The sequence below is a fragment of the Cydia fagiglandana genome, chromosome 5, assembly GCF_963556715.1.
Source record: "Cydia fagiglandana chromosome 5, ilCydFagi1.1, whole genome shotgun sequence".
Classification (NCBI taxonomy): Eukaryota; Metazoa; Arthropoda; class Insecta; order Lepidoptera; family Tortricidae; genus Cydia; species Cydia fagiglandana.
In genome coordinates, this window is record NC_085936.1 from 15,147,263 (window position 1) to 15,164,493 (window position 17,231).

Here is a 17,231-nt window from a genome sequence, read left to right on the forward strand (position 1 = left end):
TTATCCAGGTCCCACTTAACCAGGTTTCACTGTATTAGAAACAAAGCGGCTTGAACTAAACTGTAACTTTAGGAAACTTGTGTCATTATCAACCACGGAAATTGAAGCCTACTATAATTAAGCTTACGCACGAGCTTTGATACATTATATTGTGCTTATTACATAAAACGGATAGTTGTGAAAGCAACAATCGCGCCTTAGGGTGGTTTTCCACTTGTCAAATATCTTTGTCCAATATGTGTTGCGTCTCTAATTTTGCTTAATGAGAGAGTGAGACGCAATGACATTGGACAGGTGGAATTCCACCCTTAGTTGACTTCGGCCGGCCGCCGATGCAGACGCATGACCCGTAGCACAGAATAAATAATAGTACTAGGTACAAAAGACTCACTCTCTAACAAAACGCGTCTGTTACGATCAGGACAGATATGACCGCTAGGTGGCGACAGCGTGCAGCGCCACGCACGGCTTATGGCTAGCCACCAAAATTGGTGTGGAACGGATGTATTTTTAGCTACCTGTAGCAAAGCTACGAAATCGCGGAGTGAGCAACGCCTGCCCGTAGGACTTAATATGTACAAAGCGAAGATAATATTGGACAAAGTGCGCCCACATTGACTGTCTAAAATAGATGTCTATGAATCTACTCTATAGCTTTTGGCAAACCACGAATTCGCGGTTCGGCACGAACTACGAGTTTATTATTTGAAACAGTCTGAAATATCTGAAATGCTTATGTAGGTAGTCGATGTTTGTCCCGCAAGGACGAAGTATACATATATACTTACCTAGCTATGTATTCTATACGAATTTTGTCACCTTTTATGACAGACAAAAGCATGAAGGAAGCAAAAGGAAGAGTGGAGGGAACCAGATCGCGCGGCAGTTCACCTATGCGCTGGACTGACCAAATAAAATCCGCAGTGGGGAACCACGTATCTGACTGTGCCAGACAGTCTGCCAACAGGGAGAGATGGCGGGAGATCGTGCGAAGAGCTGTGTCCGCCTCTACTACCGATGCGGACGCCTCAACGTGACCACGACCGCTCTGTTAAGAGCGATACGACAGAAAAGAAGAAAAGCATGATGATTAATATGACAAAGCAGACTGGTTGTTACTACCAATGAAAATTTTACGCGTAGTTAGTTACAATGACTTATATTACAAACTAGCGACCCGCCCCGGCTTCGCACGGGTAAACTTTAAAAAATATAGCCCTAGCCCTTCTTCAAGAATCCTTCTATTGACAGGTGAAAGCCGCATGAAAATCCGTTCAGTAGTTTTCGAGTTTATTGCGAACATACAGACAGACGAGGCGGGGGACTTTGTTTTATAATACGTGTAGATAATGTTTTGAAACCTTATCCTGTTCCAAAGTAGGTTCAATAATTGAACCTACTTTGGAACAGGTTGATTTAATTTTGTGTAAGATTATCCCAAAATATTTATTTATTACCTTTTTTCCTGATTTCATTTTTGACCGACTATGAAACTAAAACTAAACTTCTATCTAATTATGACGTTTAAAATAAAACTTGCACATTCTGTGCTATCAAATTCGCTGCAGAGTTAGCTTGACCTGACTCTAGTCTCACAACTCCAAGACATCTGTAGGCGTAAGATGATCGCATTTTTATCGTCAGGAATGGTCAGAAATTCATTTCAACTACCCATCACCACATCTAAGGGCCCCCCCCACATCTGGCGTCTTTCGAGCGTCGGCGTCTGTCGGCATCGGTCCAGCGCTATGGAAAATGACGTCGCTGCACAGTTGCGTCGACGCTGCGTCGATGTTGCGTCGACGTCGGCCATAGAATTGTAGACGCCGACGCTCGAAAGACGCCAGATGTGGGGGGGCCCTAAGATGCTAAGATCGTGACAGCTAACACAAGCTATCCGACAAGGAGCTCCGTTTGTCGGAACAAACGACAAATACCATTGTCTTCCCGGAAATTGAACCAAGCAATTGATCTATCCATCTTAATTTGAATATCGAATGTCTGTTTATCTAACCCGACTATCAACCGTTGAATCTGATTAATTCAAGGGACTGCGCATGTGAACGAGGATGTAGGAGGACTTGCGACTATCTTATATTGTGTTGTGGTATGGTGTCGCAACTAGAGGTATCCGTGAAAATTTTTGTAAACATTATCTTAACAAGTAAACATTCAATACAGAGTTATACAGGTAATATAGGTATATTCTATTTACAGTATTTACAGTTTAGTTGTTTTTAGTTACAGTCACGTGAGTCATGGATGCAAACGATTGAAGAAAAAATAAAGTTTGTCGTTAGCAAATATTTTTAAGAGTGCTCATGTGTCTGTCGTGGTTAGATCTTATAAATGATAATTTCATGATGTGGCAATCATTTCATGATTTGATCGGTTGGCCACATCATGAAATAGTCAAATAAAAACCATATCATGAAGTAAACAAATTCTAAAATGGCATTTCATGTAATGTACTAAATCAATGATACCTATTGTATTGAATAATTTTACGGTTTAGACTCACTTATTTTTAGTCACTCGCTCGACATGTTTCGGAGAGCCTAGGTCTCCTAAACTATCGCGTACGCGATACACGGCCGTCGTGAACGCTGCTCGCACTGTTAGTGCTTGAGAAAGGAGACGTAGGCTCTCCGAAACATGTCGCGCGAGTGACTAAAAACAAGTGAGTCTAAACCGTATAATTATTCAATGTTAGTATGTCTCACAACAGCTTAAATTCGATTAATGATATTGTACATTACATGAAATGCCATTTTAGCTTCACTTCAGGAATATTTCGGGAATACGTATAACGGAACATTCCTATTCTATTCCTAAAGAACATAACTAAATAGGAAGGATACATCACTACATGCAACCATGTAGCAGCACCCTAGACAGTACAATAGGCATCACCCCAGCCCACAGTCAGAATGATAAATACGTCAGATACCCGACCCACAAAGGGCAAAGGTAAAACGATTCTAACAAATCATTCACACACAAGGAGAACTCTATTACGTAAACTAACTTTGAAACGAGATATTCGTACGGTTTCACGTGCTTGAAGTAATGGGTATGCCTACACTTATTTCTAGAGATAATATGCTATTGCTATTGAAGGACAAAAATCACCTGACAAAGGGTTTTGCCTTCTTTTCTTTGTACATGTAAAGTTGCATGAATGTCAAGTTTCATGCTCTTTGCTGGATAAGACAATATTTGAAACTAAAAATTAAAACTTACTCATAGTAACCGTATTCGTAGTAGTTTTATAGGTACTACCCGTGACAATCCGTTTTCCACTAGTTTTCCGTAACGCCTTAGTGAAAAAGCGTTTACAATTTTTAAAAGTAGTTTTCACCGTATATAGCCAGAGTCAAAAGATAGGTGCGACGACTAGCGAAGCGAGACGCTCCGTGTTAGGTTGACTGTTACCAAACCGACTATATATTTTATAACGTTAATCTAGAAAAAAAGCACGTATCGTTTCGTCAAAACTTGTTCTCATTGAAATTTTTTCAAATTTTCACCGAGGTACTATGCGAAAACTAGTTTTAACTAGTGAAAACGCGTTTTCACTGTGACGATACAGGAAACTGATTTTAACTACGGAAAACGTGTTTTTACTTAAAACGGGTTTTAAGGTAACATATATAAATATAGAATACAAGCCGCTACACTTGTACCTTTTTAGTAAACTAGGTCCTGAGACTTTAAGGTATTTTGATAAAAAATATATAAATTTAATACAACGTTTCACATAAATGTAGGTAATGTAGGTATTGTGAAAGGTTGAGCGTGCTTTTCCTCACCAATACACCTACGTACTCAGAACAAAGACATTTGGTACATACTGAATACTGACATCGAATCTCACATTTACTCCGCCAAGTACACGTAACTAAAACCACAAACACGGACCCCTTGAAACCGTTGGCTTAATTTCGCGAGACCACTTCAAATCTATAATGTTTACTTGCATTGGCCTATTTTATAAAGCTACAAGTTACAATTTACAAGCGGAAGTCTCGTTCTAACACATAGGGTTAGAAAGAGACTTCCGCTTGTAAATTGTAACTTGTAGCTTTATAAATTAGGCCACAGGCGATATGTCCTCGTATGTTATTACAATTACTTAAATAGGTGTCATGCTAATTTGGACTTTAGTGCAATATATGAGATATCAAAGATATCAAATCGCGAAATTGGAGGAGGAAGTAGCTGTGATGTCATAAAGCCGGCCGAGAAAGGATTTAGGTTACAATTAGCAAAAAATATGAGTTGCCAAATTAATAATTAATAATTATAGATTTTGAATTCCAAATAAATGCTGTGTTGTCTTCTTAAACGAGTATGTAAAAACTAGATATACTCGTATGATTGAAACCAAAGGGCCTTAATTCATACATAATTAAATAATGATCAATACATCCACCAGATCAGAAACTAAGAACTATTTTAGTGAATTTTAGTTTTAAAGCACTTGTTATGCGTTGTTACTTTTGACAACAAAAATTGGCTTTTGATGACACACAGCATTAATAACTGTATTGATTCACAAAGTAATTGTACAGTCATCAGCAATAGTATCTTACACAACTAGGGCCGCAAAAATATGTGACACGTTCTTATTTGGAGCGCAATAAGAGCGCGTCATATATTTTTGCGGCCCTAGTTGTGTAAGATACTATTGCTGATGACTGTACAACATACTAGTCAATATAATCTTAGAGCTTAGTCAAGTCAATAATATTGACTTTGATAGATTGATCAAACAATGTCTTCGGCTGCCTAAAGGCCCGATTCAGATTTTGAAATAGACATCTATTAGACATCACCAAGATACGATAACGATATGTTTAAGATCTAACCTGTCAAATTTGACATTTACGCGATTCTGGAGATACTCTTGAACGATTTCCACAGGATATGACTTAGAGATCCAATTCACATCTAATAGATATCTTACTCTATCTAACGTAAAAGAAACATTGGTTGCCCGAATTGCGCTGCAAAAGAGAACTAGTTGATATCTAAACCATAACGTATCTAGAATGGATCTAGTACGTGTCGTCTCTTGTGAATATCTTGAAGTTCGAATACGGCAGTAAAGCAGGATAATTAGATGTTGAGTTTGAGTTGACATCTAATCTAAATACTAGTAATTAAATGGTATCTGTATACTATAGTTCACTCGAAGTTCCCTTTGTTAATTATTCCCAAGTACTTGTATTAAAGAAAAACACGAGTATACAAATGTAGAAAAAACACTCAAGGTAAGCGAATCAATTGGCACCACAATACATTTATAAATTTTGAGTGGGGTTACTACCTTAAGAACTCTTGTAATGAAGCTTCAATCCCACTCAGGACATTTTAGGGGTAGAGCTTACAGAGCCGCTAATATTATAAATTAAAACAAGATCACTCACCTATTTTGGCGTGCGTGCAAGTGAAAGAGATGACACACGTCAGTGTCAGCACGAGGTGCGCGGTCTTCATGGTGAGACACTAAGTCACTCGCATTTTCACTGCCACGTCGCGTCGATTAGTACCTGGGAAATTAGGAAAATATACAGTCAGACCGAGAAAAGTCTGCAGTGACTTTGATAGCGCACGCAGTGCAAGTGTCATTTTAAACGTCAAACTTCTATGAAATTATGAAGTGTAAATAACACTTGCACTCGTGGGCTATCAAAATCACTGCAGGTTTTTCTTGGTCTAACTCTATCTATGTTTATGTATAAAATAGTGTGACACAAACAAAATCAAATCGTTGCTAATATTTGTTTAAGTTTCATGAAACTTGCAACATGTTGCAAGAATGTTCTGAGAACATTCTCGAGAATGTTTTCGCATTTTGGGATTGCTCTGCAACTTGCACATTGCTATATTAGCCTAATATTTTTAGGTTTATTTTTGCTTGTTAAAAATAACATGCTGCCTACTTGTTTACCTATGTCTTAAATATACTCAGAGTATTTTAATTTGAACGCACTTCATATAAACAATTAAATACGCTTTTGATAGCTTACACGTGCAGTATAAAATCTAAAAAGGTAAAAAGTTGTTTCCAAACTTAAACCACGTTAAACTTTCAAGTATGAGTGCATGTTTATACAACGAGTATTCTGAAAACTCGTAACTTTTTAAAAGTTCTAAAACGATATTTTACTGGCTTTAGTTCAGAGAATGTGCCCCAGAAAATACGGCCCGCTTGAAACTCAACGCGGCAATAAAATTAAATAAATTACACGAGCACTTGTCCGAGGTAAACTCATTTGGAAAAGGGCAAACAACTGTCCTTTAAGTAGAATAAAAACATTAACCACAACATTACATTATTTATATTTTAACGACCTCCTAGCCTAGTTGGTGTTGGTAGTGACCCTGCCTACGAAGCAGGAGGTCCCGGGTTCAAATCCTGTTAAGGGCATTTATTTGTGTGTTCATCACAAATATTTGTTCCTGAGTTACGGATGTTTTCTATGTATATAAGTATTTATATATATATATATGTGTGTATATTATATATATCGTCGTCTAGTACCCACAACACAAGCCTTATTGAGCTTAGTGTGGGACTAGTTCGATCTGTGTAAAATTATCCTATAATATATATATATATATTTTTATTATTCTCTAGATAGAATTTATTATTAAACATACAATAATAACATTTGGAACAATAGAACTTAATAAAAAAAATACTATAAATTAACTTAGAATTAAAAATTAATAATAAATTAGTACCTACCTAGAATATTTACAGTATAAAAACTTAACCCAATCATAACAGATATGCCCCGTCTAACAGTTCGGACTGCGGCAAGGACCCCATTACACTGGCGGCGTTACCTCTCTGTACCGCTAGGGCGATTCGCTGAGAGAGGTACGCGCCAGCCCTACGGTCCCCTGTGGAATCGACCAGCCGCGCCGACAAAGCCTTCATGAATGCCTTCATGTCAGATGACTAAGGTCCCAGAGTCTCAACTGCGAGCGCCGCAAACTCATAATCGTTAACTAACGTCGAGTATTTGCGACGCTTGAGAATCTGGGCCTGGTCAGCCGCAGCGCCAGCCTGAATGCGGGTCGCCCCGATGTGGGACTGTGCAAGGGTGTCAACGCACGTCGCGTCCCACACCAGGGCTCTTCCTAATTTCCACGGCACTAACGTGGCTCCGTCGGAACGCTTGCCGTCGTCTCTAGCCATGCCCACTGGTTCTAAAACTGCAGGCACAGAGACGGTGGCAAGCGCGCGACGGACCAAATCGTTGATAGTGCCGTGGCGATATATATTTATATTATATTTTATTAACCACATCGTTAAATGAAAGGCACGAAAAGTCACAAAATAAAAATAAATATCATTGCACAGTTGATACTTGAAAGCCAGATCAACATGGATCAAAAGTCATTAGGTAATAAACAGGTTTCGTATTTCGGGCTCGGCAAAAGTTAAACTTCATCAAATAATTGTCAGTAATTAATCTACGCGTAGGAAAGAGTTGATTAGGATAAAACAAAAGAGATAAATGTAACAAAATTGTCATGTCATGATAAAATCTGTCTAACCGATTGTGATTAGAAAACCTATAAATACGTTTTGTTCACGTTCAAAGTAAAGACATAGACAGCACACCCTTTTACGACGAGTTGTTTAACTTAGACCCCAAAAATAGCGAATCACTGGAAAAAACAAGTGACCAAATGCCAGAATTAGCAATTTCAATATTTGTCTTTCAAGGACCAGGTGGGCTGTCTTTACCTACGTAAGCAAACTTATAGGTAAATGTAAAGGTTATGAACTTCGAGCTTGAAATTAAAAATAATTGGACGTAGTTTCAGGTAAAAGATCCAATCTACAAAATTACCAAAACATGAGTTAAGTATACCTGAGAGGTCTCTATGGTGTCTATTTTCATTCAGCAAAAAGAGGCCCAGTTTACACTGCGTTTTCATATTTTAATCAACATGAGATACTATCCCACATGTAGGACGGGTTAAAATATATATTCGCTTATAAGTATCCATTTCTCTTGGAACCTTTAGTTATATTCGATCAATTACGGAACTGCTCCACATTTATTTTATCGAAAGAAACCCAACCTGCTTGGATAATTTTTAAGAAAATGTAATTCACACTTTTTATCCTTAATATTATTAACGAAAATGATCCAATTCATTTAAATCCTTTTGAGAAACAAAATTTACTAAACTAAAATCCTTCAGATAAACAGCGAAAAGAATTCATCTCACTTGGACCACTTTGTTAAGAGCTGTTGTGAATTCTACTTTGGTGTGATAATAATCACCACAAACGATCCATGTAGTTATTTTTTTACAATTATGGCCTGGATTCGAGCCCTTTAAGCCAATCCATGTAGGTATACTTGATCAAGCAAATCTTGTCAGTAGAAAAACACGCGAATTTCAAATTTTCTATGAGACGATAACCCTTCGCATCTATAGGTTGTACCAAGAAAAGTCTGCAGCGGATTTGATAGCCCACGCAGTGTAAGTGTTATTTATACGTCATAATTTCATAGAAGTTTGACGTTTAAAATGACACTTGCACTGCGTGTGGGCTATCAAAAGCGCTGCAGACTTTTCACGGTCTGACTTCACATTTTTTTAATTTGCCGCCTTTTTTTACTGACAAGATTTGCTTGACCAGCTATATTTTTAAGATTCCTTTCTAAATTCTAATGGCGTTATTTTTAACTATGATGATCAAGTCCTCACTGCTAATTTTTTACTGTAAGTATTGGCTTGGACCAATAAGCAATAATTGTCAAAATGTGCAACAACCCAAACCATTTTTTTTTATTGACACTTACAATTTTTATCTAACAGTAAACATAAAAACGACGCAACGCGGTATTGTAGTTGGTCAAGCCAATCTTGTCAGTATAAAAGCGCCAATTTAAAAAAAATGTAGGCGCGAAGGGTTAACGTCCCATAGAAAATTTGAATTTCGCGCCTTTTCTACTGACAAGATTTGTTTGACCAGCATCAGTTATACCTAACTGTTAAATTATCACTAAAATAGGATTTTGATCATATATATTTTGAATTCGTCTCCTAAGTTTTTAGCAAGTTATACATAGTATGTCAAACAACTTTCTCAGAAAAAAAAGGCGCGAATTCAAATTTTCTATGGGACGATAACGCCCCGTGGCTACGTTTTTTAAATTTGCCGCTTTTTGCTACTGACGGAAATGGCTACAAAAGCCACAAACTTTGGTAATTTGTTCTCTTTTTGGTAACTTGCAACACTGTTCGTGTCATAGTGTTACTGCGCATTGACAAATTTAATCGTAAGACAGGAATTATGTTTTTTTTAAATTTTGAACTCTAAATTTAAAACGGTAACAGGTCATTTTTAAGAAATTTTGTGATCATTAGTAGGTTTAATACTGTTTAGCAAAAATAATTTCATTTTTTATGGTAAAATAATACAAAATAATTAATTCAATTGTTTTAAATAGTAATATATTTATGATTTTTATCCAATATTATTGAAATGGATCCTTATTGAATAATTTAAAAAAAAACGAGTGTCCATGAAAAGTGTACTTTTACAAAAAGGATCCAACCCTATATTTGGTCAAATATCTCGACAAATGTTGCATGAAACTGAACAATATGTGTGTATAAATAAATAAAAGACGATTTGGCTCGTTTTTCATCCCTACACATAGTATAAAAAATATCTACCAGTATAGAGGAATACCGATTCAAACTTTAAACTGCCATAACTTTCGATCAACTTTTTGTGGATTGGATCTTTTACCTGTAACTACGTCCAATTAATCAAAATGTGGCTATTTATCTACATTGCTACAATTTGGTGGAAAAAAATAATTGTCGGTAATTTTATTAGGTAGGTATTTAAGCCTTTACCAGGCTAAGACATATATATTTCCCACATACGGTACTTCAAACATGTGTTCTATTTTTGATGAGTAAGACTGACATTCGATAGTCATTTTGGAAACTTCATCGTAAAGGGTTAAAGATGTAAGTTACCTTTTAATTTTCCTGGACTTGGCAGTGATTTTAGTAATTTCCTATCGGTTACGGTGATCAACTGATCATAGTTAATTTGTACTTGTTTTCACAGACGTACAGTCGCCATCAGATATATCGGAGCAGCCAAGATGTTCACAAATATCTGAACACGCCTCTATTGTCAAGGCGTTAGAGTGCCTGTTCAGATATTTTTGAGCACCTTGGCCGTTCCGATATATCTGATGGCGACTGTACCAGAAAAGTATATAAATAAGGCACGCTTAATTATAGTTTGTACCGATATGTTATTGAAATGAAAAATCATTTATTTACAAACAAGATAACTATATACAGTGGTATTATACTAAAAGAAATTAAAAACTAGCTTCAATCTTTAAATCAAACATGTTTGTTATTGATATTTTGTCATCAATACGTGTTCACTTTCGAGAACATTAATGATTTAAAGATATAAATTATTCATTATCATTAAATTCAAATGCATTCCTATCGAATGAACAATTATAATTCATACGATATTTTAATGGGTACTGATATCCATCGTTCCTATGAAATAATAACCAAGTCTTATATTTAAAAATTGATACAGATCGTTATAAAACACAAAACACTAAGTTTTAAACGGTTTGGATTCAGTATAATTTTGATAAATATACTCAGGCGAATTTAAGTTTAATTCCATAGAATATAGACATTCCCTGCTTCCGAGAAATGTTTGTGGAGGATAACGCTTTTACTTCTACCATCTACCATTATCTAGCTAGCTAGCATTAGCAGTTTGAAATAAACTTCATCCATGTTAACCTCATTACACGAACCATTATATAGCTTCCAGCACAAATCTCAATTACCCACATTAATGCGCAACACGTATATTATGCGGTACGTATAATATTTTCAAACATTCTGGAAAGCTGCAACTCGGCTTATCTGTTTTTGGCTTTGCATTCTTTGTCGTGAAATGTTCTCGTATTTTCAAGAGCCCTTCAACGTGCACACTAGCGCCACTGCTAAATAATCGTGATTATTTAAATTTAACGACAGGTATTTAAAAATAGGGGCCGCTACGGACTGTATTGTGTATTTAAGTATCTTTTGAATACATCAAACTAGTTTTTATTTTGCTGGATTCGTCGATCTAGGAACTCAAAACAAAAACGGCCGTATTTACTTTGGACGCATAGATTGACAAATCCAGCAACATAAAAACTAGTTTGATGTATTCAAAAGATACTTAAATACACAATACAGTCCGTATCAGCCTCCTTTTTTAAATATCTTTCGTGAAATTTAAATAATCACGATAATTTAGTAGTGGCGCTAGTGTGCACGTTGAAGGGCTCTTAAATAAAACGTACCAAGGACTTCCATGGAACTCTATTCCCACTGGTTCGCCTAAGTTTCAGACGTCAAAACACTTTTTCACTGCTCGGGTAGACAACGAACATTTTTTACGTAACTCCACTCGTAAGCAAATAGTACAATCTATTAAGCTCTTTAACGGCTCGGCCACGACATTGAGCGAATTGCGACGGCGGGAGCGATAACCACAGGTTCAAGTCGCTCAATGTCGTGTCGTGGCTAAGCCGTAAGGCAAGAATGAAACTTGGTTGAAGTAAAATGGTTAAATTACAGTTATACTTTCGCAACAAAACAAGTACCTATGTAGCGTCTGTAGCAGTGGTGGCGTGTCCATAAAAGCCGATTCCCACCGGCTTTCCTGTTTTTGGGCGTTTGACCCGAGTTATAAAGGAAATATGTAAGCCAAATTAGCCCCGGCTTGCCTATGGATATGTTTGACGCGCCGCCACTGCTATGTAGATATACATTGCCCTGATCCACGGGCTCTTTTAGGATGCAATTGGGAAAGCAATACAATGAGAAAAGAAAGAAGAAGAACAGAACGTACATATGAGTGATGTATCGATCATCACCAATCCAAACATATCCAGTTACCCACATTGCCACATACCGTCAAAATCATTCATAAGGTTGACATAGAGTGAAATTATTAAAACGAAATACGCGACTGCCATTAAATTTTTAAATGATATAATTATGTGACTGCCAGTACATTGAAGTCCGCAACAAACACTTAATTCAGTCACGTATATTTCACAGTAGCGTTACTCATCCGTTACCTGTCATGTGACAGGTTATATGGAAGCCACCTACCACGCCACGTAGTGAATGAAGCAAACAGTCGTCACGCCCAGATTGAATGCAAACTACGCGGAGCGACGGAAATGACACATAGCAGGCTTGTTGTAGGTACATATCGCTTACCTATCGTGAGCCAGCTCTCGTTAGACAAACCAGTCAAAGTTTGACCTCGAAGTATCCAATCTAATCGCCGGTATCATATTCATGTAATGTTTAGATGTACATACGAGTATTACACGGCATTATACCCTAGCATAGCACCCCATAATTCAAGATAGAAAATACATATGTACATATTTAGCAGTGCAGTAATATGTATGCTACAACAAAAAATTACTGCTCTCGAGGTCACGGTCAATAAAGATGGCGTTCGGATGTTTATTGCAGCTGCATTACTTTTGCAACGTCACCACACGGCACTACAACAGTAATGCAATTGCAATAAACATCCGAACGTCAACTTAATTGTGACCTCGAGAGCCGTAACTTCTTGTTGTAGCATATTACGGTTAGTACTAGCAGTTGACATCCCAACATCACCTTTATACTCGTCGAGGCGAGTCCAAAGCTTGCCTGTGCTCGGTAAATATGAATCAAGCCATGTGACAGGCGCTTCTAAAACTGGGCTGGGCTGGGAATATACCGAGTTCGCAACTCAGTTTAATTCACACGACCCGGCTTTTAAGTTAGCCACAAGTATTATCTGCTGTGTGATATCTTATGCAATAATGAGTATACTATTTTGATATTGTAATTTAGAACGGGGAGGTTTTAAAATTTAATACAGCCAATTCAAGTGAGCCGATCTTCTACTTTATACTACTTCTACTGCCTTGCCTTTGCTTAGCTGCCTTGGAAATCAATTAAAAGTAGATCATGTCATTCAGTTACTGCCAAAACTTGACTATTTTAATGCAATCATCATAAGTATATAAACAAGAAAATCCATCTTATACAGTTTTCCTGTTGTGACCTTTTCCGTTGTAAAAATTCAATAAACGTTAGATTATTGTGCTAGAGTGACAATTTGATGCATTGGAAGCGCACTGATCTTTGCACTTTCTCTAAAACTAGAACACGAAATAACATGTAGGTAAAACAACGCGTTACGACACATGATTCCAAAAGTAAATTCATTGCAATTATTAACAACGATCTCAAAAATAAATGCAGAGACAAACAGACATGTCTAATAAAGTACACAATATAACACCAGCATGACATACATATTTTTATTCAAGACATACGGTTATTTTTAGCAACCCGTTTTATTTCCTTTAAGGGAATCACCGCGTCAGTGATATATGCCACGGAAATGAGCGCCGCGCCCATAATGACGATAAATGGTCACCGCAGATACATATAATAATTTGATATCATAATAAATAATAATGTCACGCGCAGTGACTGTTGATATTTTGTGAATAAGAGTGTGAATGTCTCTAAACGGCAGTGGCACACCTATGCTCGACTGCTGTTATGATCGCTCTAGTTTGTACATAATTAAATCGCTGTAGACACGATAGCTGACACGTGCTTACAAGTACCTATGTCAGGGCGAGAACAGTATAGTAAATAATTTATTTACAGGTGAGATTAAACATGACTAGAGGTAGTATTACAGCAGACCTGACTGTAAATATGTGTTGCTGTGAAGTTATTTATGTATGTGTTTCTGTCTGTTTTAAAATGCCTTCCCCCTTATGCACTACAATCGAACACGTAAAGGTCTATCCACGGAAGCTATATTTAAACCATGCCACTAAAGTAGTTAGCTTAAAAGCCTGTCATTGCTCTAATAGATTGATGGTTCACTTTTGATATATTTTTGTCTTTATTACGTAGGCATATGAATAAATAATACACAATTAACGCATACCTACCTACCCAAACCCATAACAGTCAAAAAAGTGTATATATCTAAAATCGTGTTTACATTGTTGAAATACATTTTACCGCTAGACTGAGTAGTGTGTATACTGTACACCCCCATATGTTTACTTTCTCTATGGTTGCTTGTCTATGCCAATGACGTCCGTTTATATTTAGACATACTGTCTTTGATATTAATTTTTAGTGTTCCGTACAAAACTTTGTTTACGGAACACTTATGGGATCACTTCGGTCTTGTTTTAATAATTACACCGTTTGGTCGACATGGTGACCAGCGACTGCTCTTTTTGTGAAAAGATTGCCCTTTCGGCCACGACACCACCAAGGACGAAAAGGAAAGGAAATGTCTTATTGATAAATAAACTAATAGGTATGGTAGATAATGATGTTTGCGGCCCCTAATGTTCGACAATCAAATGTCGTAGACCCCAGTCAAATTATCAAAATTGATTTTATTCATTATATATTACCAGCCGAAAATATATTACTTTAAGACCTGTCACTGATTAAACTAGAGATTGACCCGGATTCATAAATAATGAATAGCAAAATCGATCCAATTACAAAAAGTACAGATCTGGTCGTGGTCGCATCCCGGATACGGGCTGAAACCGGCAAAAATAACCGAAGAATAATCGGTTTACCGGAATTCGGCACCGAACTATCTTTATTGGATTTCCGAGACAGAATTTATTAGACCGGTCCGGCTTACTTAACTCTCTTTGTGGGGTCATTGGCTTATGTCGGTAGTTTGACCTTGGGTTAGTGATTATTTACCAGTATTTTTGACAAAAAGATTTTTTCTTGTTTTGGTAAGGTAGGTCTTATATACCTTTGACGTCTTTCCATATTCGAAAAAAAAGATAACCTCATGAGTTTAACAACGTAGTATGTTCTTCCTTGGCTAGAAACGTACGTAATTACGTTTAAATAAAATAATAAAACGTTCAGTTTTTTACACTAGCCTATAATAATTCTAAGTACTTACCCGAGTGAACTAGGTAAAGTTTATTAATAAAAAACAACCCAAAGTAAGTTAACTAAAAAATAACACTTAATTAATATTTTAACCATAAAAAAGTTATCACGATTAGATATCAAAACAGTTTGGCTGTCAGATTTTAAAACGCATACCTATTACCTATGCTTGGTTATAAAATATATCTTTTCACCACACCAGCTCGGAAAGGCTTACTTTGCACTTCAAACACTGATAGCAAAGTTGCATTTTGTGATGTGAGGCAAAGTAATCAAATGCAAATTTTGAGTGGTTTTCTTATGTTTGCTGGTAGAATTGACTTTTAAATGATGATTTTGGATGATAAATATTTAATAACATTCATTTGGATTTGATTTTGTTTCATATTTTACATTTAATATTTGGTTCGGGTTGGTGTGGTGAAAAATTTTGTGTTTCACTTGGGGGCAAATTTTGTATAACCCTCGTGCTTTGAAACCCTCGCAACGCTCAAGATTCCATTTGTCGAACCACTCGCTACGCTCGTGGTTCAATTTTGGAATCTTTCGCTTGCTCAGGTATCAATTTAGCACGAGCGGTTAAACAACAACTTTGCCCCCTTGTAAAACAATAGAGTTATTTGTTTTTAGCAAATATTAAATCAAACCAAATCAAATCCAAATGAATGTTATTAAATATTAATCATCCAAAATCATCATTTAAAAGTTAATTCTACCAGCAAACATAAGAAAACAACTCAAAATTTGCACTTGATTACTTTGCCTCACATGTGGATAAAATGCAACTTTGCTATTCGTTTTTGAATTGCAAAGTAATTCTTTCCGAGCTGGTGTGGTGAAAATAACTATTTTTAGGTTTTCTTAGATCTTTCAAAAGGCGTTTAAAATTCAATTTCAAACTAAGTGTTCCCTCGACTTTAATGTGACCGTCAGACTTACCCGCTTTGTAACAGATTGAAACTAATCAATAGAGTTTACTTATATTGTAAATCCCCAATATTGTGATACACGCGCTAATTATACCGAAATAGGTACCTATTAATAATAGATTCACTAGTATAATTTATTTATTTATTTATTTAAACCTTTGGGAAACAAACAGGCAAAAACAACACATATAGTAAATCAGATAACACATTCACAAGCCACACAGTTTCCACTAATGAATAATAACAGTTATGTTGCTCAGAATCTAACATTAAAACAATTCAAACTTAAACCTACTTTAACATTAATAGAATTTATTTACAACATGCATAACTCGAATACCTAACTTGAATTGATGTAATAACACACATAAAAACAACATGCGAACATTGGAAAGTATGATGTAACATAATACTAATACTAATGGATATTATTTTTACCATTAACTGTACTTTTTATTGCAGAAACAAACTGTTGTAATGATAAATGAAATATATCAATATCAGAAAATTTTTCATTATAAGTTCTACACGCTCTAGCTAAAAAGCTATTTCTTGCATATGTAGTGCGCCCAAAGTCAATTGCAAAAAGGTTTGTGGAGCGAGTTCGCCGATTAGGACAGCGAATTGAAATTTTAGATAAAAGATTAGGTGAATCAATAAGGCCATGTAAGATTTTGAACAAAAAAATTTGATCTCTAATTTCTCTACGTGTTTGAAGAGACTCTAAATTGTCAGTGCTAAAAGATTTAAATTTATATTTCATTGTTCTAATAAATTTGTTCTGAATTTTTTCAATTGTGTGGATGTGAACATTGAAATGAGGATTCCAAACTGTAGTCGCGTATTCTAAGTTTGACCTAACAAATGCGTTAAATAGAAGTTGCAGAGTCTTAGGGTTTGTAAAATCCTTGCTTTGGCGGAAAATGAATCCCATCATTCTGTATGCTTTCGCTGAAATTTTGTCAATATGTGAAATAAATTGTAGTTCACTATCGAAATTTAAACCCAGATCCTTCACTTCAGATACAACTCTTAACGTTTTGTTGTTTAAAGAATAATTATACTGTATTTTATTGCGTTTTCTTGTAAATGATATAGCACAGCACTTTTCTACATTCAGGTACAGCTCATTCATAGAACAATATAACGTCAGTCTATCAAGATCAGCTTGAAGTTTCATGCAATCATCGCTATTTTTTATAATACTATAAATTTTAGTATCGTCGGCATATA

At 36.1% G+C, this 17,231-nt stretch overlaps 1 protein-coding gene across 1 annotated transcript in view; it reads right to left on the bottom strand.

The window, feature by feature from the left end:
* Positions 1 to 17,231, bottom strand: part of LOC134664550 (acid sphingomyelinase-like phosphodiesterase 3b) — a 100,881-nt gene that overhangs the window by 50,311 nt on the left and 33,339 nt on the right. Inside the window, exon 2 of the mRNA XM_063521256.1 lies at positions 5,433 to 5,555. Within this exon, the coding sequence (XP_063377326.1) occupies positions 5,433 to 5,502 (70 nt within the window). The 5' untranslated portion in view covers positions 5,503 to 5,555. The remainder of the gene's footprint in view (positions 1 to 5,432; positions 5,556 to 17,231) is intronic.